This window comes from Phycodurus eques, chromosome 19, assembly GCF_024500275.1.
Source record: "Phycodurus eques isolate BA_2022a chromosome 19, UOR_Pequ_1.1, whole genome shotgun sequence".
Taxonomy (NCBI): Eukaryota; Metazoa; Chordata; class Actinopteri; order Syngnathiformes; family Syngnathidae; genus Phycodurus; species Phycodurus eques.
Genome location: NC_084543.1, coordinates 10,812,205 through 10,834,815, shown reverse-complemented (window position 1 = coordinate 10,834,815; position 22,611 = coordinate 10,812,205). Strand labels below are relative to the sequence as shown.

General features: G+C 41.1%; 2 protein-coding genes across 2 annotated transcripts; one reads left to right on the top strand and one right to left on the bottom strand.

Annotated features, from left to right (window-relative positions):
* Nucleotides 1-765: 765 nt before the first annotated feature.
* neurl2 (neuralized E3 ubiquitin protein ligase 2) lies at nucleotides 766-1,820 on the bottom strand. The gene is made up of 3 exons (XM_061706803.1): nucleotides 1,491-1,820; nucleotides 1,058-1,436; nucleotides 766-974 (listed from the first exon to the last, which is right to left on the bottom strand). The coding sequence occupies exons 1-3, from the start codon at nucleotides 1,818-1,820 to the stop codon at nucleotides 859-861; spliced, it is 825 nt and encodes a 274-aa protein (XP_061562787.1). The 3' UTR covers nucleotides 766-858.
* Nucleotides 1,821-3,811: 1,991 nt separating this feature from the next.
* Nucleotides 3,812-21,965, top strand: tex2l (testis expressed 2, like). Its single transcript, XM_061663966.1, is given in 14 exon segments — nucleotides 3,812-3,871; nucleotides 4,046-4,077; nucleotides 6,776-8,149; nucleotides 11,318-11,518; nucleotides 12,013-12,349; nucleotides 14,355-14,623; nucleotides 14,728-14,877; nucleotides 15,047-15,146; nucleotides 16,378-16,510; nucleotides 19,085-19,222; nucleotides 19,407-19,452; nucleotides 19,454-19,617; nucleotides 20,846-20,966; nucleotides 21,037-21,965. Coding segments are annotated over 12 exon segments (3,180 nt in total). The 5' UTR covers nucleotides 3,812-3,871; nucleotides 4,046-4,077; nucleotides 6,776-6,814; the 3' UTR covers nucleotides 21,223-21,965.
* Nucleotides 21,966-22,611: the final 646 nt, after the last annotated feature.

The following is a 22,611-nucleotide window of genomic DNA, read 5'->3' as shown; positions in this document are numbered from 1 at the left end:
CGTGTCCAACTGTGCCATACAATGCGCAAAGCAAGGTCAATAAAGACATGGTTGGATGGGTTTGGCATGGCAGAAGTGGAACTTTGTGAAGCTATGAACTGGAACAGAGATGGTCTAAGATGAGTCATGATTGATGAGTAATGGATGAACAGACATGTAGAAAGTCTTGTAGAAAGTCTTGTCAGAAGAGTGGAAGCTGTTGTAGCTGCAAAGGGAACCAAACTACAGAAGGCTATATTTCCATATAGACCTTTTCACCACCTGTTCTGTTTTTCAGATTAATAACACAGATTTTCTATTTTGTCAGAGAACTGGATCATGCCCAATAGAGTTGACCTTAGTTAGCAGGACAGCAATCATGTTTGACCAATTACTCAAAAGACAACCTGACCAACTATTTTATAGATATTTATAGATAGAAACGACTTGCACAACCCCGATGGTGGAGGTTTGGTTGGTAGGTCCATTTTGAAGTGGATACTCCACCCTATTTACTTGATTTATCCTTCTCACAACAGGCTGGACTACTTTAGATTTTTTTTGAAGGAACTTGAAAAGAACAAATCATTTGAGGGTATATCTGGCGGCGCAACACCAAACACAGCACGTTTTGCCATTGTTTCAGTTCAGGTTATCACTTTTCTGCCACCTGGTATTATCTTGGAACACATTGTTTACAAAATTGTCTTTAGTGTGTGGTCTCTTATTATGTGGTTGAGTATCCTAATTAAAGACAATTATTGATTAATCACCTCTTCACGATGGTGACAATATCTAAACAATCCCATTTCACTTTATTCTGTCCTCACAAGTCAGAAAGTTCTTCGATGTCTCCGCCTGTTAAGGATGTTCAAGTTCTCACTCGTACTTGCAGAGGTGCTTCAGTGCCTCTGGTAGCTCCAGCCAGTCAATTGCCATTCTGTGGACAATGTGCTTCTGGATGGACTTCCTGCACAGTGTCTGCAAGGAGGAGACTGAAAAGAGGACAATTTAGAAAAGTAGTAATCAGAATAGAGCAACAAAATTTCTGCTCCCTGCATGCCAGAGTGACACTCACATCCATACTCCACCTGCACAATCCTGACACACTTAGTAGCAGCAAATACATCCACTACAGCATAAACAGGCTCTATGGTGGGGATGCCTCTTGCAGAAGCACCCATGTCCTCCCCATTGATGACGATATGCATGTCACCTAGATCAGGGCCTTTCGGTACATACAGAACTCCTATCCGGCTGCGTCTGGCTGTAGGCGGCAAAGTGTTGGTCTTGTACAAGTCGTCCAGAATGTGGCTGAAGCGTCCAGGCCGGCTGCGGCCAACAAGCTTGTCTCTGGGGATCCAAACATTCTCAATGTGCAAATGAGAGTCTGTAAAAAAAGTCTTTGGTTTGCTGTTGGTGTCGTTCTCATTTTCAGCCTCCTCTCGCCCGGGTCTCTGACCCCCAGCTAGTCCCTCTCTAAGGTCTTGGCCACCTTCTCCTGGATCCACTTCCTCCGTGACCTTGTTGTGGTTACGAGTAATGGCGAACACCCAGCTGTCACCCAGGTCTGTCAGGTCTGGGATTGAGTATTCAGGGACCACCTCCAAGTCTCTAGGGTCCCTGGCGGTCAGGCCGATCCGGAGGTGGCCGCACCAGCCTAGCTCCTTGTCCTCAATCTCGATGAGGAAAATCTCTCCGGGTTTTAAGGGTTGTTTGCTAAAGCACACTCCATTGGCAAAGCTCTCCACCCGCGTAGCCTGGGTCCCTGAGGAGTCCAGCTGCACATTCGTCCCATGGATAGGGTGGAATTCCATGAACTGGTCTGGAAAAGCTTCCATCTCTTGTTACACCTTCGCCCTAAGGCTGGTAATGGAAGTGACTAGCCAGCTGAAGAGCATAGCGCTATTATTGAAAATTTGCAAGTAACTGTAGTAACAGACTTTTAGTGGATTGTGGTCATTCTGGAAACAAAAGTTCGGCAATAGGGACAGCAACACCAGCACTCAGCCTTTCACCCACTTAGGAAGCTTCTGGCAGGGCTATTTTTCAACAGATGACAACAGATGGCAAGGTATGTGTGTATCTCTCTCTCTCTCTCTCTCTCTCTGTTTGTGTGTGTGTTGGTGAAATGAGGGGGTGGTCGACATTTATAATTCTGCTGCAGTCGCTCACATAAGTCTCATGCGGCGGAGCAATAAAACCCCTTGGGTACTTCATGTTCATTTACTTTAGAGTTACTTTCTTCGTTAAACACCATCCTGAAGTAATAACTTGGTAATAAAACAAATCACCAAATGCCAATCAGTGCTCTAAATATAGATCTGGTTTAGACTCTTAAGTAATAGAGCAATTAAAGTAGTATAGTCACACAAGGAAATATGTGAAGGTTTATTTCAATGCAGTAATATTTATTGTCTGAGATGATGACTTAACTCTTAATTGGGGAAAGAGTGGATTCTTCAGATATTCATTATGAGGGACATAAAGCAGTGATTCTCAAAGTCTACCAATAGTGGTATGCAGGCTCCCCTTCAGTGGTACGTGAAATAATGATTTTATTAGCATTTTTTTGAGTAGGTACAATTTTATTTAACCTTTATATGCGATCCATTTTAACTGAATCATTGAGTACAGTTTTTATTTTCCTATATTTGAGTACAGTGTTAATGTTCAAACTGTGCATCATGTTACAGTGGCTTACAAAATCATTCAACATACTTTTTAGGAGTTTTTTATTTTTTTAATGTATTTTTTTAGGTGGTACTTTGTAAATTTCAGATCCGCGGACGCAAGGTAACGAAACCTCCACATATTCTTACTTTCTTGGAATACTTCCAGTTTCCCAACAATTACTTTAATCCATGGAGTTTGTGTCATCCTTACATGGCAGAAGCTTTACACACGAGGCACTTTTCAATTTGTCTTGCCAATTCAAGTCTCTAGATTTAGAACCTGTTTGATCAGATGGCGATTATGTTTTAGCAATGATGATGAATATATACAGTATAACCACAATGTCATCAGTAGAGAGCTGTCTGTTTGCTAGCAGGCTCTTTCCTGCTTCATGCTTCGTGGCATTATAATTCTTGGGGTGTGGAAAATTCCATGGACGTCATAGTGACAATGTATCTGCACCTTTTTTTGATCAGATTTCCACTAAAATTAACTGTTCTTTACTGGCCCCATATCCATCCATCCATCCATCCATCCATCTATTCTCTGTACGCTTATCCACAATCATTAGGGTCGTAGGTGAGCTACAGCCTATTCTCATTGACTTTGGGTGAGAGGCGGGGTACATCCTGGACTGGTCTCCAGACAGTTGGTCTCCAGTCTGTCCTGCCAGACAGCCAAGGGCACCACAAATTTTGTTTGAAATATTTATCATTTTTATTTCACGTTTATGCCATGGCAAAATCTTACTCCACTGGTCCATAATTTAACAAAGGATGTAATTATCATTCATTTACCCACAGTGCTGCATTGAGATGTTAAATATAAAGATTCCCTCACTAAATACTACGTGTCCTTCATCCATCTTGGAACATCTCCAGTCAGTGATGCATGGTTGTCTCCCTGCTCATCACTTGACACTGTTCCTCATCCTGTCATATCTGGGGCTTACTGGGGTTTTCTTTATGTAGGCCAAGATGAAGGGTGGAACCAGAGGAAAGGCATTGCAACTGGATAGACTCATGAAGACTGGTACAGTATCCTTTCCGTGCACATTGGTTGGGCGGGTTTCCTTGTGTGCTTCTGTTGTGACTGCATGCCCTACCCTTAATCTGGATTATCATGCCGAGCAGCCATGCTCTTCATAATCAGTTGGTGAGCTGTGATTCTCTGCAGCATATGACACATCTGGATAGAGGCGGTCAGAAGAGAGGAGGTGTGTATGTGAGTGCATGAGAGAGAAAGCGAGAGAGAGATGGTGGAGGAGAGTGTTCACTCAGACTCCTCCTTACTCTGTAGCCCTTGCACACACAAATGAATGATGGATTTATCTGAAGACCACTGTGGCCATCCCGCTGATCCCATGCATCTTCTTATATTTGTTTTCCAGATCATCGCTCAGGACAGCAAACAAATCAAGGGGTAAGGCTTGAATGGTTGACGGCGTGTTCAGGTTAGATAATTTTTCATATTATTATCATTGGCGGCACGGTGGGCGACTGGTTAGAGCATCTGCCTCACAGTTCTTAGGACCGGGGTTCAATCCCCGGCCCCACCTGTGTGGAGTTTGCATATTTTCCCCGTGCCTGCGTGGGTTTTCTACGGGCACTCTGGTTTCCTCCCACACCCCAAAAACATGCATGGTAGGTTAATTGACAATTCTAAATTGCCCGTAGGTGTGAATGTGTGTCCGAATAGTTGTTTGTTTATACATGCCCTGCCATTGGCTGGCAACCAGTTCAGGGTGTACCCCGCCTCCTGCCCGATGATAGCTGGGATAGGCTCCAGCACGCCCGCGACCCTAGTGAGGAGAAGCGGCTCAGAAAATGGATGGATGGATGGATTATTATCATTCGCGGCAATTTACTAAATCATGAGAGTACAGCTTGGAGTCGAGGCAGTGCGCCAAATTATTCAACAAATACAGAATGTAGTGTCTCCTCAAACTGGATGATTATTATGAATATTTATATTTCATAGCCGTCATCATGGTTCAAGTTTCAAAATTCAAATTGCAGGGAATACTGAACTTTTACACTAACACCAGTGAACAACACAGCTTTTCCTGAATCCAAGATTACAAACTGACAGTCTTTTTATTATTGCTTCATAATATTTATGTAGTTGTAGTGCGCTTTTCATTATCACCTAATCTCAGTTTTCACTGGAAAAAAACTATATTTGCAAGGCTTTCTTGCTATTTTAATTCAAATTACTATGTGATTTAATTGTGTTAAATTACCAATACCCAAAAATGAATGTAACATCCCAACTCTAATTTGAGTCATCATCAAATCATTTAGTGACCTCTACTGCCCTGTCCAAAATCTGTGCAAACGTAAGAATGTGACTTTGGGTCACAGAGATGAGCTATCTTGGAAACCTACCCTGCCAAATGTTGTCTTATCTATAAACCATGCCAGTGAGATTTGTCAGATTTCACAGCTAAACCCTGAATTCATGTTAATCGGAGATTGTAACCGTTCACGTCTGATGAGGTTCACCGAAACTGTACTTTACCAATTTAAATGTACCTTGCATGTCAATGCAGCAACATTGTAGTTATTTTTTCAGACAAACAGTTTGGAAAAAACACTGATAATCATTTAAAATATACAATAAAACATAATAAAACAAAATGCCATATACCATATATCACGTAAACTTCATATTTCACAAAGCCAGTGAAATGTGTATATACAAGTGTTTGTATATTAAAAAGAAATGTGTGAACTTTCTCTCCATGCCTTTGCTCGCCTTTTTTTTCTTTTTTTTGTAAAATAAAAAGTGCATTACCTCAACCGAAAGCAGATGATTCTCAAACCATAATATTTTTACATATTTAAGTTTTGTATTGCTGCTCATGATATTTTTCAACAAGTCAAACTTATGTCCGATTCAAGCAGTTTTGAGCAGTTTGGGGCCAAATGCTATAAATTACACACTATCATGCTAATTTGCCAGTGACATTTTTTCTGAATGAAGTTCATTTGCATGCTAATTTCCCCCCAAAATTACCAAGTCGAGCAGTGTTAGATTGAACGACAAAAAAAATTTGTCTTCTGCGGCCCATAAATTTCTGACCAAAATTTCACTGGAATCCATGAAAGGTGAGAACTTTCAATCAGAAACCCTTGCCATTCGTAGAGTCCCTGTCGTAGGAAATGTGAACATTCTGGTGCCCGTCCCCCACTCCGTGTGAAAATCTATTATGAAGGTCTCATGTCTGGATGTGTGATTCTCCAAGGTTTTATCTCTCTGCCATGCATTTTGGGTGTGAGCAGATTAGTCACAATCCACCATCTGCTGTGGAATTGGGTGAGATCGTGCCACACAGACCTGTAATATTGTTACATAAACCTGATTGGTCCAAAGAAGGTTTTAACTCACATAAAGAGCAAGGGTATGAAAATAGAAGTCAAAGCTCAGCCGATGCACACTACTGATTATAACTCTTGGTCGTACGATGATGATTGATATAGTTCTTACGTGTCGTTCAGGGCTTGCACTTTTCATCCCTTTGTAACGTTAAAAAAAGACAGCAGAGATATACCAAACACTACCGCTTAACCATTAAATGGATTTTGTGTTATTGTAACATAAGATGAAAGTCAGACCCCAAAATCTTGTAGAAAGTCAGTTGCAGAGCAATAATTTTCTTCCATTTTCAGTTTCTGTCGGTGTCCTTGTCCAAATAGTGTATAGTACGTGTCTTTTGATGTCAGATATGTGTGCACAAGTTTCACATCTAATCAAACCCCAAAAGTTATGATATCCATGCCACACTTGCTGTTATTTATTCAACATTGGGGCTTGAACGCTTGTCTGGTCTATTTTTGCCTGCGTCTGAAACACACTCAGATGTGGAGCAACAGCTTTGGGAGAGGCGCTGACTTGGCACCGAGGCACTCACTAGACTCAAGCGCACATGCAAGCAAATTCATGCTCCAGAGCTCATATGACGTTCACACACGAACACCTAATTGTCAAGATGCAAGCGGTTTTTGTACAAATTAGGCATAAGGATAGAATGGATGCCTCGCTTATCCCTTGTCTGCTTTTATTTGTTTTGCCTCAGAGGCTTAATTTTGCTGACTATATTCTGTTTATTCTGTTTCAGTGACATTTAGATGCCTTGACTTTGTGATGTAGTCCCGGAATGGCAGAGAGTGGAAACAATTGGGAGCAAGGATGCGAGGAGGATGCAAGCGGAGGTGGCAGACCCCTCCTGGATACGCACAGTCCAGACGTTGTCCCAAACTCACTTGGGACAAAGCGGCATCTCCCTCGAGGGATTGTTATCCAGCTGACGGGAACAGAGGGAGAGTGGAGCAGTCTTGATGAGAGTGAGCTCATCTTCTCGCTTGATCATGATGAGTACTATTCCTCGGTCTCTCGATCGAGTCAGAAGCAGATCTCCAGTGATGATGACAGAGGATCGCAGTCCCAAGCTTTCCATGTCCCACTTTCACCCTCGTCTCCTGGTTCTTTGGGTAATTTCTCCGCCACGAGCCCCACCTTCCTCTCCCCAGGCTCTACCTCACCCACTCATCAGCCCTCGGCCAGTCTGGTAAAGTCGCTCTCTACAGAGCTGGAGCTTAGAGAAGGCTCCACCCTCAGGCCAAAACCCCTTCTCAGCCTCGTGAAGTCGATCTCCACCGAGCTCTCCCGTTCTGAGCCGGAGGTGTCGCAGTCAAAATCAGACTCGCGCCTCAACCTCCACCTGTTGAAGCAGCTTACACAGCCCAAGAACAGAAGAAGCGGGGACTCTCGCACAGCACCTCCGTCTCCCAGCATGCTCTCTCCAACTGGAGAGGGCCTCAAAGGCGGCTTTTTCAAAATGGAACTAGAAGACACCAAGAGGAAACTCTCGGAGGCAGTCCATGAGCCACTGAGCAGCATGTTGAACAAAATCAGGAGAGAAGATAGCACAGGCAGCCCCAAACACCTGTGTAAGACCACCCAGGTAATTTCGAGAGGTTTGGGCCGGGAAGGTAGCACAGACACAGGAGTCTCAGAGTCTCCAGTCAGGAGTGGTGGCAGGACAGATGGTGATGTTTTCGACTGGCCTTCAGTTAAGTATCTTGGGAGAAGCCCCCGCAGATGTCCTGTGCATCACTGCAAACATCTCAGTGATGAAGAGCAAGGACTTTATTCAGATGGAGACACCATGCAGTTTTTTCCCATTGAAACTCACCAGGAGGCCAGGAAATCCAATAAGGTTGCATCTTTAAGGACATATCCGCTTTACGCAACCAATCCTCCACCATGTATGAGTTTATTCTGTGTGGCAATACTATCCTACGGTTATTTTACCCTACCTCTAAATCCATACTTTTCTGGCCTGGCTCTTGGGCTGGCAATGGGTTTCTTGCTCGGACTCTTGTTGATTAGAATTGGCTCTTCAAGGTCCCTTTGTTCAGCTTCTCCAAACAGACCACACTTGGGAGAGGGGATTCTGAGAGGTTGCTCCACTGAATCTGACGCCAACAAGGTAAAGTGAGTCATTTTGGAATCTCAAACTCTCAAACTGAGCTCAATCAGTTCTAGGATGCTGGTTAACTTCTGGTAGGTTCAAATTTCTAAACAATTTTTCTGTCAACAAGATCTGCATTGAATTTAACTGAAATCTCAGATTAGTGTTCGCTTCGGATAATATCAGGTTGTCGCAGACTGGTCTGACAAATTGGCAAACACGTGCAGCCCGAAAATCAAGATATGCCAGTTTTTGTGCTCCACTACAGATGACTATGAAAATAGAGCCAAATAAGTTAATATTAAAATGGGAAAACAGTTAAAAACCCCACCTTAACTTTGATAACAAGTGTATAAGGATATATTACTTCCTTGAATGTAAGTCTGTTTCCTTCACCTACAGTATATTCTTCTTAATCTCTTATCACATTCTTATTCTAACACCCTTTGTTGAGGCCAGTCCTGGAAGAAGTTTTGCAATCTGAGAAGAAAACTAAAGTTAATCCTAAAATGCTCGCTGAACTCTGTAAACAGTGCCATGAAAAAGTATTCTTCTCAAGTTTTTTTTTTTTTCAAGCAAATGGTAATATCAGACAAAGATTACCCAAGTAAACATAAAATGCTGTTTTTAAATGGTGAATGTATTTATTAGGGAAAAAACTAGTCAAAGCTACCTGGCCTTGTGTGAAAAAGTAATTAGCCCCTTGTTAATTCATTAATTAACTCTGGCTAGTCAAATCTTTTTGAAAAGCTGACTTTATTTTCACTCAACACACCCAAGCCTGATTACCTCCAGACCTATTCAAGAAATCCCTTAAATAGAACCCGTTTCACAAAATGAAGTCAGCTGAAAGATCTCAAAAAGCTGCAACACTATGCCACGAGCCAGAGAAATACAAGAACAGATGAGAAATAATATAATTGACATCAGTCTAGAGAGGGGTTAGAAAGCCATTTCTAAAGCTTTAGGACTCTAGCATACCATGTTTAGAACAATTATCCGCAAATAGAGAAAAAAATGAAACAGTGGTAAACCTTCCCAGGAGTGGCCGGCCTACAAAAATGAATGAGTCGTTGCAGCAACGACTCATTCAGGAGGTCACAAAGGACTCCAGGACAACATCTAAAGAAAGTGTAGGCCCCCTTTCCTCAGTTAAGGTCAGTGTTCATGACTCCACAATAAGTAAGAGACTGGGGAAAAAATTGTGTCCATGGCAGATTTCTAAGATGAAAACCACTGTTGACCAAAAAGAACATCAAGGCTCGTCTTTATTTAAAAAAAAAGAAAAAAAAGAAAAATCTGAAGACGTTTGAGAGAATATTCTATGGACTGAGGAGATGAAATTTGAACTTTTTGGAAGGTGTTTTTGTTACATCTGATGTAAATTTAACACAGCATTTAAGAAAAAGAACAGCAAACCAACAGTCAAATATGGTGGTGGTAGTGTGGCTTAGATAATTTAGGACCTGGACAACTTGCTGTGATTGAAGAAACCATTCACTGCCCTTTACCAGAAAATCCTCCATCCATTTCCAACACCGCTTATCCTAGTTAGGGTCGCGGGACACTGGAGCCTATCCCAGCTGACTTCGGGCGAAAGGCGGACTACACCCTGAACTGGTCGCCAGTCAGTCGCAGGGCACATATAGACACGGACAACCATTCGCAATCACTTTCACACCGTCATTGAGTGGGAACTGAACCCACGCTGCCTGCACCAAAGTCAGGCGAGTGTACCACTACACCATCAGTGACTCACCAGAAAATCCTGAAGGAGAATATTCGGCCATCAGTTTATGACCTCAACCTTAAGCACACTCGTGTTCTGCAGCAGGACAACAAACCAGAATACACAAGCAAGTCAATTTCTTGCTTTAAAAAAAAAAAAAAAAAAAAAAAAAGTTTTGGAGTGGCCTCGTCCAAGTCCAGACTTGAATCCAATTGAAATGCTGTGGCATGACCTTAAAAAGGCTGTTCATGCTCAATAACCCTCCAGCGTTGCTGAATTAAAACAATTCTGCAAGGAAGAGTGGGCCAAAAAAAGACTCATTGCCAGATATAAAAGAAAACAAAAAACGCTTGATTTCAGTTGTTGGTACTGAGGATGACCCAACCAGTTATTAGGTTTATGAGGGGCATTACTCTTCATTCAGGGCCAGGTAGCTTCGAATAGTTTTTACGCAGTTAATTTGATAGTTGTTAAAAATTGCATTTATATGTTTACTTGGGTCATTGTTATGACATTTACATTTGAGTGATGATCTTAAACATTAAAGTGGGGAAACTATGCAAAAAATAATAATAAAAAATTTGAGAATGGGCAAATACTTTTTCACAGCTCTGTACATCACGGTGGTTCAATGTCTGAAGTTTGGTGCTTTAAAGGCAATTTTTTTCTGCAAATTGAAAACCAAACTGTATGACTCCAGGGCTGTTCTACTTTGGAGGTTACATTTTATAAGTATTGTATAGCTTTCCAATTGTATGAAGTGGGTGGAGTTGGTGGAGAAAGCATGGCTCGATAAAGTACGTGTATCATTACACAGTCCATAATTTACCTCTCAAATGTTCCTTTGAACACAATAAAAAACTAATATTGGAATTCCAAATTCCCCATCACAATAGTTTAAAATACTGCGTTGCTGACATTTAAACTGTACAGTTATTATAACAACAGTACTGATAATGAGCTTTCACTCACCCAAATTGCTTCTAAAACAGCAGTGTCAAGTGAAAGGTTATTCATGCACAATTGTTGTTCTTGTTCTTTCACAGATGAATATAAAAATACATTATGGCCATAATGCAATTAAAAGCAGTAATCTCTGGAGTCTCAGTCATAATTACAGTCCTTATACAGCAACTGGAGAGGACATACTGTAGCAGGAACCCATCTACTGTCATCTCCAGAGGCAATTTACAGCACATCCTGGAAAGGAAGAGACTGCAGTGTGTCAGTGTATAAAGCAGGTGGTTGTTTGCATGAGCGGGATAAATATCATAGACCGTTTAGCCGTCCAAAGCATTCAACTACATTTTGGTAAGGTATTTTATAATTTAGGCTTCTGTTTTGGAGACATCTCAACCCATATGTCTGGCACGACCCAAACCCCTTTATGACCTAAAACAGGTTTGGCCAAACCTTTATGTTCACTGTTGTGCTGCACCTATCTATGTATTTTCTAGGGTTGGATGAATGAGATTCATGATTACTGCCCAGAGACATATCACTCATCACAAACTCACTCCGTGTTTGCCACACTGGAAGGATCCTGTCTCCGACTCGACACTCCCCAGTCTAACATCAACCGCAGGGCCACGTACGACGAGAGAGTCAATGAGTCCACTTTCATAAAAACGCGCTCCTATCAGCTGGAAAAGAGCAAAGTAGGAATACTATTCAAACAATTTGTGCATAAAATAATGAAGGTTAAATGTTTCCCTTTTATGTTGTAGTATCTGAGACTATTTAAAATAATCTAGTGTCTTTTATGATTGAACAGATGTTAGGAGTGTATAGTACTCTATTTCATCCTGGGCCAAAGTAGTTGGGTTGGAAAAAGACGAGCATTACTGTTTTTGGATCCATTGATGCTTGCATTGACTGGTATATATTATGCAAACGTATTTAAGAATGTCTAACACTAAGATACCCTAACCACTTCATGGCTAAATAAAGTGTTTTTGTTTTTTTTGTTTTGTTTTGTTTGTGTTGCTACCCCTTTAAGCACATTATCTAAGATAATTTATCTTCATTGCATGGATGGTATGTTTGTGAAGTGTTTTGAGTAGCTGCTAAATTCTCATGAGAACACATTGATTAAAATACAAATGTTAATGGGATATTTGAATATATAATTCTCTTCATGTGTCTCCCAAAGGTATTCTTGCTGCCATCTGTGTTGGCTCGTAAGCGACTATGGAACCCCAAATATCCGATCTGCATCCAGCTGGCCAGTGACGTAAACTCCCAAGAGGAGGCTGGACAAAGGTCGGAGGAGAGTCAGGATGAGGAGGAGGAGCCAAGAACCACACCCGCTAGTTCATGTCAGGGTTTTGCTGAACCCATCCGTGACCCACCCACAACTCTTTACCTCTTTGGACGCACAGGGAGAGAGAAGGAGGAGTGGTTTCGTTATTTCCTGCTTGCATCCACCGATGCAGATCTAGAAAAGGACCAGGACAAATCAAGGCCTGGCAGATGTGTACCTCGATCGGGTAGGAGAATCATAGATGATGAATTAGTGACAATAAGGCCTCTAGCTAAGGCATCTATGCCAAGAGTATATATGTGCAAATTATGGATTACCTGCGCCAATTCTTAGCATGTCAAAGACAATCCTATTTGTGAGAACGTACAGATCTCACACATAGACACCGGGAAACAACTGTAGTGTTTGTGTTACTTTGCCAGTGCCTCAGTTCTAAGTCACTAAGTCAGAATATTTGAGTTATATTGCACTTTTCAAAGAGACGACTCACAAAGTCTTCTTTAATGAACTGGGAGCTGGTTCAAGGACGACAGAACGTAATGTGGCTGAACCTATTGGATTGAGACAAAAGCTTAATAGCGGTATTCTGAACTAATTGGAGACGGTCTAATGACGATTGTTAAGACAGGTGAAGAGAGAATGGCAATAGTCATGACGTGAGGAGACTAAGGCATAAATGATCATTTCCAGTTCAAAATGAGATATGAATATTTTATTTAGTTGAAAAAAAGCAGGACGGGGTTACAGTTTTAATATGTTAATGGTAAATGGGCTGCACTTATATTACACTTTATGTACACGATCACAGTGCCCAAAGCGCTTTACAAAGCCTCACCCATTCACACACACATTCATACACCAATAGGCAACTGCTGGCGTGCAAAGCACTGCCAGGCCCACTGGGAGCAAATTAGGGTTCAGTGTCTTGCCCAAGGACACTTCAACATGGAGACAGTAGGAGCTGGGATTCGAACCAGCTGCCCTTCAGTCACTGGACGACCTGCTCTACCTACTGAGCCACAGTAGCATATCCTGATTAAATATGACCCCAAGGTTTCTTACACTGGTAAGCACATTTTTAGAAATCTTTAGGAGTCAAGCTATCGGGGTAACAATTAATACCGTACTGCACTCAACCCAAGCGAGTTGTGAGCCATCTAGCCATTAATTGCAGTCAAGTAATCATTCAGTACACTTAGTTTATCTGTAGTATCAGGATTTAAAGAAAAAGAAAATAGAAGATCAGCTGCAAACAAGTAGTAGGCAATACATTTAATTTGCTGATGACAGCTCCTAAGAGGAAGTATGTATAGAGCAAAAAAACAAAACAAAACAAAAGAATGGGCCCTAAGCTTGACCCTTGTGGAACACCGCAACAAAGGGAGACAGACAACCACAGAAAAAGTGATTTGATAGAACCAGTTAAGGGCCGTCCCCGAGATGGCAATTGCCTAACTCTATCAATGAAGATAAGATGGTCAGTGGTTTAAATTATATTACTCCCTTTTTAGTTGTTGTCTTTTAAGTGCATGTTGGCCCTATTAGGACTATAAGCACTAGTAAAGCTCATGATTTTAATAACATAAATAAATATTATTAATAATCACAATAATGCCCTGCGACTGACTGGCGACCAGTTCAGGGTGTAGTCCGCCTTTCGCCCGAAGTCAGCTGGGATAGGCTCCAACACCCCGCGACCCTGACCAGGATAAGTGGTGTTGAAAATGGATGGATGGATAACAATAATGTTAATGATAACAATAGTAGTGCATTTTTTTATTATTATAAAAACGTACTTCATATATTTGATCCTGGATTGAGTTTAGTGTGAATTCAATGTACCGTAGTCTGATTCATAATAAAGATTTGTACTGACAGTCAAACACATTTAACACAGTGGAATAACACATTTTACATGACAGTAATGAAGTCTAGAATCAGTGGGCCATGCAGATATATTTCCCATATCTTCTTCCAACTGAATGTCCTAGTGTCTTTTGACACCAGTCAGATAAAATGCTAAGGTGATGTTTGGTCTTGTGTGATTGAATTTCATTAGCAATGGGCAAATAAGTATTTTAGGTTGGGGAAAAAACAACATTTTCCTTTGTGTTTATTCCATCTTGGTCCGTGTTTGAGCGCATACTTGGCATAAGGCCTAAACACCTTTACTTCACTTCACATGCCACAAACCGTTATTTTTGCTAACTACATAAAATATTTCCCTCCAGGTGACCCAGTACTGTCGCAGGCTATCAGCAGCCACAGCGATATCCCATGCAGCAGAGGCTCCAGCAGAGTGGGCAGCAGTGAAGATGATGCCCCCTCCACGCCTGCAGTTGCTCTCAGTCAGCCCTCCTCCAGCAGCACCACCACCAGGGGCCTTTTACTGCTTGACTACGCCGGGTACATGTCTCGTCTTCTGGCTACAGAAGACTTGCTCCCGCTCTCCAGCCCTGGAGTTGGCAGCACAGAGACAAGCCCCAAACTTAAAGGAAACGTAAGTCATGCTGAAGCTGAAGTGCGGCACTCATACTGGTAGGGAGACTTCAGGAGTAGATATTCTGCACTGAATCATCCCTGACTCATTTCTCACTTCCACAGTGTACCTGTGATCTGGTGGAGTACACTGGGAGGAGTCCATCTGTATGGCTCAACGCTCTGATTGGTCGAATCTTTTGGGACTTCTTGAGAGAGAAGCACTGGGCTGACATGGTTTCCCACAAGATCCAGAAGAAGCTCAGCAAAATCAGGGTATTCAGTGTCGAATTCATGTACTGTGGTGGAAAAAATTAAGCTTTCTGCCTTCTATTATTATACTATTAACAGAGGATAATGTTGCATTAGGTATCATAAATGCACTGTACATACAGTATTTCTATTTCCTTCAAACCTGATGTTTATGTTTCATCTCATTTTACAGCTGCCTTACTTTATGAATGAACTGACCCTAACTGAGCTGGATATGGGCTGTTCTATCCCGCAAATCATATCTACTTCCCAGCCAGAGGTTAACCACAGAGGTGAGACTAGACACTGCTGTAAAATCACACACACATACACTCATACATTTAAGTGCCACATAGGCCAAAATAATATTTAACTCTCACACGCACAAAACAAAACGTCTCACACACACACCAAAAAAAAACTGTCATGCATTACATAAAAGGTCTTGTGTATCAAATGTTTTTGGTGAGTGAGTTTTTATTTTATTTTAGAGTATTATGGCATGTGAAGTTTTTTAGTTGTGCAAGAGATTTTCATGGTGTGTGCATGTGTGTGTTCATTTTCAGTGTGCGTGGTTTTTGCTGTATGTGAGAGTTTTTTCTGTGGGTGAGGGGTTTTGTGTTTGCGAGAGAGATTCTTTGGTGAGTGTGAGGTTTTTTGTTTTGTGTTGGAGGTTTTTCAGTGAGTGTGAGGTTTTTTGGGTGAATGTGAGAGCGTTTTTGCTGCGTGCGATTTTGTCGTGTGAGAGGTTTTTGGTCAGTCTTTTTGGAGTGAGAGAGATGTTTTCCGTATGAGTCTTTGTGAGAGAGGTTTTTTGGTGAAAGAGAGTTTTTTTGTCGTGTGTAAGGGTTTTTTGTTGTGTGTTTTTTTTTTGACAAGATTAAGATTTTATGCCACATGAGAGGTTTATTTTTTTTGCTACTGAGAGTGTTTGGGTGTGTGTGAGGTTTTACTTTTTGAATGAGAGATTATTGGTCTGTGTGTGTGTGTGTGTCTGCATGTGTGTGAGTTTTTTGGTGAGTATGAGAGTTTTGGGTATGTGTATGTGAGAGGTTGCCTCAGACATACACATTACTGACGCACATGCAACAAGCAGCTCGCGCCCGTGCGTTTGTGCTTGAATGACGACATAACAACAGATCAAGCATTGTAATCCTGTTGTAAATCTCACAGCCTCATGTGAGCTGCACACATTTCGATCATATTAGCTTGTGTGCGCCTGTTTTTAAATCAGTCAGTCTGGCACCCGACACTGATGAGGAGATGTGTAAGTGTCTGACCTTGTGATTTTGCCTGTAACACAGCCGCCCTCCTATAAATTCAGTCTGTCCCTTTTTCTCAATCCAGATATGTCATTCCCACAGTCTAATTCCTTGTAATCTATCATGAATATTCAAAGCTCTATAATCACAATGAAAGCTGTTTAGTCTGCCCACTGTGAGTGTGCGCCCAGATTAGGTATAAGGGATATTTGTCTTATTCAGAGGGCTCTGGCGATGACCCTTCTGCGCTTCCCACTTGCAGGCCTGTGGGTGGAGCTGCAGCTGGCCTACTATGGCACCCTGCAGATGACCCTGCAGACCAAATTCAACCTGTCGAAGTTGGGTAAAGAGGGCGGCCAGGACACAGATTGGTTGACTGAAACTGGAAATACACGGTTAGTAACTACATTTTTATGGGCAAAGCTGATGTGCGTGCATGCATGCATGTCCATTCATCCAAAACAGGGGTGGACAAACTTGTGCTCAAGGGCTACATTAAATTTTTAAAACAGAAAGATGGGCCAGGTCACTCTTTTATATATATATATATATATATATATATATATATATATATATACATTTTTTTTTTTGATCCCTTGTTTTTCATGGTTAATGGGGACCGCAACCCCCCGCGAAAGGTGAAAAACCACGAAGTAGGATTCCCCCCCCCTAGGAATTTTCGGGTATGTGTATGTGGGTAACAGAATGTTTAAAATATGTAAACACTATCTATACTTTACATATTTGAGACATAGATTACAACAGTACACGTATTTACTTAAATCTTGAATTATAAAACCTTATACAGTAATTAACATTCATCAACATTGCCTTCTGAGAGAGGCGAAGAGGCTTGCGTTGGTGGCGGAGGAGAGGCTCTCACTTCACTCGTAGAGGCATTAGGTTTACTCAGAGACTCTTCTGCTGGAGGCGCTGATGGTGTAGCTGGGGTTTTACCTTGGAGAAAAACATGGTGATGGGTAGTTGTTGTCTTAGTTTTTTTCTTTTGCTTCAAAACTCCCCTGTCTCTTATTACGCGGAGTTACCACACGTTTCGCTTCCTTAATGAAGCAGTTTTGCGGATGTTTGCTTCCTCTTTCTTGATGTACCGCACTGTAGATTCATTTACGCCATAATGGCGTGCCACAGATGCAGAACTTCTGCCCTCTTTGATCATATCTAAAAGTTTCACTTTTTCGCTGATGGTCATCATCTTCTTCTTCCTCTTGGGCGCCCCGGAGGAAGCTTTCGCAGGGGCACGGCGCTTAGGCCGCATTGTAAGGGCTTAACTAATCAAAAAAGTTATCACGAACACAACACTAAGATAGAGTATGCGAGATAGTCAACAGCGTGGACGGGGCTGGCGAGACACAACAAGGGAAGATGCTGGGTGAGGCTGCGGTGAGGCTGAAGCCAATCAGCTCATGGGATAAATCCACTCGTGCTCTCATTGGTCGATGTCGCGCCGGGAACCAGTCACGCGCCTTGTATGAGTGCCCGTGGCATGTACAGTACAGTACAGGCATGTACAAAGCCTCTGAGTCAACTCATCTCTTTTGTTTGGCATGCAGGGAAACCTTCTCTTTCGTGCATCAACATGAAACACTTTCTTTCTGCAATATGGCTGCTGATATGGCTGTATTTTTTCATTTTTATTTTTTGATGAATTTTTCTTTTTTTTGATGAATATTTTGGAAAAACCCGCGAAGCACTGAACCCGCAAAACGTGAAGCGCGAAGTGGCGGGGGAACACTGTACTTTATATTAAGTGCTTTAATAATAAAATTATAACATTCCATTCTCATGCTTCCATTTTCCATCCATTCATTTTCTATATGGTTTATCCACACATCCTGGACTGGTTCCCATTCAATCACAGGGCACATTTGGACAAACAAGCATTCACACTCACATTCACAACTATGGACAATTTTAGTCTTAGAGTCAATTAAACTAAGAAGCATGTTTTTGGAACGTAGGAGGAAGCCGGATTATCTGGGAAAAAAAACACGCAAGCACTGCCCTGTTTTATTATTTATAATTAATTTAATCGTAATTATGTGACCAATTGTTATATAAAATCATGAAAACATTGAAATATACATGTAGAAAGGTTAATTTTACCAGTATGTTTTATTATTTAGAATGAACCACCTAACCAGTTAATGAGATATATGGATTGAAAAAACTGTATTAAAATCTATCCATCCATCCATTTTCTGAGCCGCTTATCCTCACAAGGGTCGCAGGAGTGCTGGAGCCTATCGCAGCGAACTGCAGGCAGGAGGTGGGGTACACCCTGAACTGGTTGCCAGCCAATCGCAGGGCACACATAAACAAACAACCATTCACACCCACATTCACTCCTATGGGCAATTTAGAGTCTTCAATCAACGTACCATGCATGTTTTTGGGATGTGGGAGGGAACCGGAGTGCCCAGAGAAAACCCACGCAGGCACGGGGAGAACATGCAAACTCCACACACCCCTAAACTGTACACTGCACTGATTAGCACAAGCCCACTGTCACAGAAGCTCACTTGTGGATTAAAAGTCCAGCCAGCATTCGACATCCTCCGCAGTCACCAAGCCTTTTTAAGTCCCTCCCTGCAAACCAGACACTTCCACTTGTCTTGGTAAGCACTCCTGTCAAACAGGCAGTTTATATTTAGACCATAGTTAGCATGATTGAACCTTTTGTGTTTGTTTTTTTTACAAAGAAAAAGAATCACCTTTTATTGTCATGAACATGCATGCATGCATGCGCACGAAATTTGTTCTCTGCATTTAACCCATCAGAGAAAACACAGAAGTGCCCGGAGAGCATTTTCAGTGTCTTGCTCAAGGACACCACAGCCATGAGTCCGGGGGATGTTGGCAGATGGTCCAGTCGGGGTATTGAACCTAGGTCCCCCATGGTGGCAGACGATGATGATAAATGTCTTATGTGTTTTAAATTGTCTTTCTAGCTGCAGACCCATTCTAAGTGTGCTAGCAGACAGTGATGAGGAGTCCTCCAGTGCTGCTTCATCTGATGACGAAGAGGTTCTCCTGGCTGAGCCTCAGGGCCCCTCTGGGGAAAAGGGCCTTTCGTCAGCAACCGATGGGTAAATGCAAATATTATTTCACCAGAGATAGAGCACAACTGGAACATAACCTCTACCTCTGTATCCAATTCCGTGTGGCAGCAGCTTTAATCCAGACTCTTGTGCCTCATTTTGAGGGGAACATCAACATCCTAAATCTGACCACACAAATACTTTCCTCTCACTCTTTAATCGTGTTTTACAGGACCGGGGGCGGAAGGACTGGAAGGAAGATTTTGAGATTTGTGGACTAAAATCGCAAAATCCAGATATTTCCAGAAGGCGACAGAGAACGAGTTCATAAAGAAGAAGTTTGAGGAGATGTCAAATACCCCCCTACTGCTCACAGTGGAGGTTCAAGAGCTGTCAGGGTCCCTGGTCGTCAACATCCCACCGCCCCCTACTGACAGGATATGGTGAGAATCACATTACGTGCAGCTGGTAATGAAGTTAATGGTGCCAGGAAGAGGACAACGCAAGTGACAATTAACTTTGTTTTGAACCTGAGTGACGAGACAAAAGTTTTATTCAGACTAAGCAATAGCCACTTTACATAATTATTACCTGTAATCAACAATCCATTCTTTTTTGTATTTTATTTAATTATATATATATATGGGGAATATAATATTTTATATATATGTGTGTGTATATATATACGTGTATCTATGTGTGTTTTGTGTATATGTATATATATATACTATATATGCGTGGGTTTTCTCCGGGCACTCCGGTTTCCTCCCACATTCCAAAAAGATGCATTAATTGGAGACTCTAAATTGCCCGTAGGTGTGACTGTCTGTGCGACTGGTTGTTTGTTTGTATGTGCCCTGCGATTGGCTGGCAACCAGTTAAGGGTGTACCCCGCCTCCTGCCCGATGACAGCTGGGATAGGCTCCAGCACGCCCGCGACCCGAGTGAGGAGAAGCGGCTCAGAAAATGGATGGATGGAGATATATATATATATATATATATATATATATATATATATATATATATATATATATATATATATATATATATATGAATTTTACCGACTCTATGCAAAGACGGTTTCGAGTTTCATGCTAGAAACTATTTTAAAAAAACTTTTATTTCAATAACAAAATAGCACAGAACAGTGCACTACATATATATATATATATATATATATATATATATATATATATATATATATATATATATATACAACAACAAAATAGCACTGTGCTATTTTGTTGTTGTTTTTGTTGTTGTTGTTTTTTCCCCCATATATATATATATATATATATATATATATATATATATGGGGAAAAAAAGGATTTCTGGTATTTTATTACTTGTTTTGTGTTCATCCACCAAAATATGTTGTTTCAATGAAAAACAAAAACGGACCACATTTCGTCAAGCATGAAAAATGGCAATGAAAAGAATGTATCACTTGAAAGGCGCTATATAAATTTGTGTTATCTTTGTTTCTAATAATATTTTGTTTATTCTTAACATCACAAACAGCTCTCTGTATGATGCAGTGGATTCCTCATTCCTTATCTTTGTAAATACAGAATTTGTAATACCGCTTATGTACTGTATGTATGTATGTGAGTATTTGAAAATGTAGCTTGATTGAACACGTTTTCACTTGCTTCATTACTACCCCTGCAGGTACAGTTTCTGCAAACCACCCAAACTGGATCTGCGTGTACGCCCCAAATTAGGCGAGAGGGAGGTGACATTATGTCACGTGACTGAATGGATTGAAAAGAAACTACAGAATGAGTTCCAGGTAAGGAAGAACAACCTGCCCAAATGCATGCTTTACATTCTTTTTAGCCACGCTGTCTTTCTCTCTTTAGAAAGTGTTCGTGCTGCCAAACATGGATGACATCTACTTACCCATGATGCACTCCGGTGTGGATAGCCCCCGTGCATCGGAGCATCTGTCCTCTCAGTCCCAGAGCTCCACCACTGAGTCCATAGAGCGCATCCCACAAGAGGTCACTTCAACAGAGTCTAACTATAGTACTGCACTGGTTAAATAATAAGTGGGAGGAGTCTTTGTGACAACATATTCACCAAATGCCATTCTCCAAACTGAAGGTGGGATCAGAAAATGCACTTATGAAGGAGTCAATTTGCTATACTGGCCTGTAGACTCCTTTTGTTCCCAAGCAGTCACCAGTCTGAACCAAATGTTTGTAAGAAGAACTGCGCTGTAAGTGTTCACCTGACAAGTCAGAGTTGTGATGATTTTCATCATTTATTTTATGAGGGACAATTTGTGTTGCTATATTCTTCATCATGGGTCACGAACGTGGTGCACGCGGGCACCAGGTAGTCCCCAAGGATCATTTGACTAGCCCGCAGGCCTATTCTAAAAATAGCCTACCAGTGATGGAACACTGTGATTTCCTAGGAATGTTGTACAAGTTCACATGGAAACACTTGCAGAGACTTGGAGAAATAAAGTGTTACATGTTGATATTTTTCACGTTTCCTGTACCTTAAATCATTCTTGATAATTGTGAGGAATCATTAACATCATCACTGTCTTGATGTAGATGAATATCATTAGCTATTAATAATAACAAATCATTCAATGTAATTCAAGCAAATTTGTTATTTCAGAAGTGTGTATCAAACTGGTAACCCTTCACATCAATTAATACACAAAAAGCAGCTCTCAGTTTCCAAAAGGTTGGTGACCCCTGATTTTTATTATGCAAAGAAAAAAATTTAAAGCGATACGTTGAGAAAATTTTTTTACATCCCTATGAAATTATTTGCTGCTTTGATATTGTCTGATGCTGATAATTAAACAAAATAAAAAAAAAGAAAGGAAAACTCTTGATTTCATTCATTTTTTTTTCAAGAAAATACTTCTATTGTCAGATATTTCAGATTAAAAATTCCATCGGAGCATCCATTTTCTTGTTCTGCTCCTGTTCATATTCACAAGGGGCTGGAGCCTATCTAATTTAATGAGGCGAAAGGCAGGCTACACCCTGTCCCTGTCGCCAGTCAACCACAGGGCACAGTCAGTCACGTAATCAAAAGTGATCAAAATAAACGCCATGCCCTTGCTGTCCAATAAAAAAAAAAAAAAAAAAAAAAGGATTTCTGGTATTTTATTACTTGTTTTGTGTTCATCCACCAAAATATGTTGTTTCAATGAAAAACAAAAACGGACCACATTTAGTCAAGCATGAAAAATGTCAATGAAAAGAATGTATCACTAAATTTGGTCTGATTTGCTTTTTATCTGAATAATTTTTTGGTGGGAGGGCAGTAAAAATCTGGGGATAGGGTGCACTTTTTTTTTTTCATTTCATTAAACAGCAGCAGTGTAATTAATTTGTATTGCTTTTGAGTGAGTCACTAAATGAACTGAACTGAACTGAAAATCATCTCCAACAATACAAGCATAAAAA

What these genes read in the sequence shown, in the direction of transcription:
- neurl2 (XM_061706803.1), bottom strand. Translation starts at nt 1,820, where the DNA reads ATGGAAGCTTTTCCAGACCAGTTCATGGAATTCCACCCTATCCATGGG. An exon ending in ACAACAAGGTCACGGAGGAA is followed by an intron (nt 1,437 to 1,490) that starts GTGGATCCAGGA and finishes GCTGGGGGTCAG; the next exon opens with AGACCCGGGCGAGAGGAGGC. An exon ending in TGTGCAGGTGGAGTATGGAT is followed by an intron (nt 975 to 1,057) that starts GTGAGTGTCACT and finishes TCCTCTTTTCAG; the next exon opens with TCTCCTCCTTGCAGACACTG.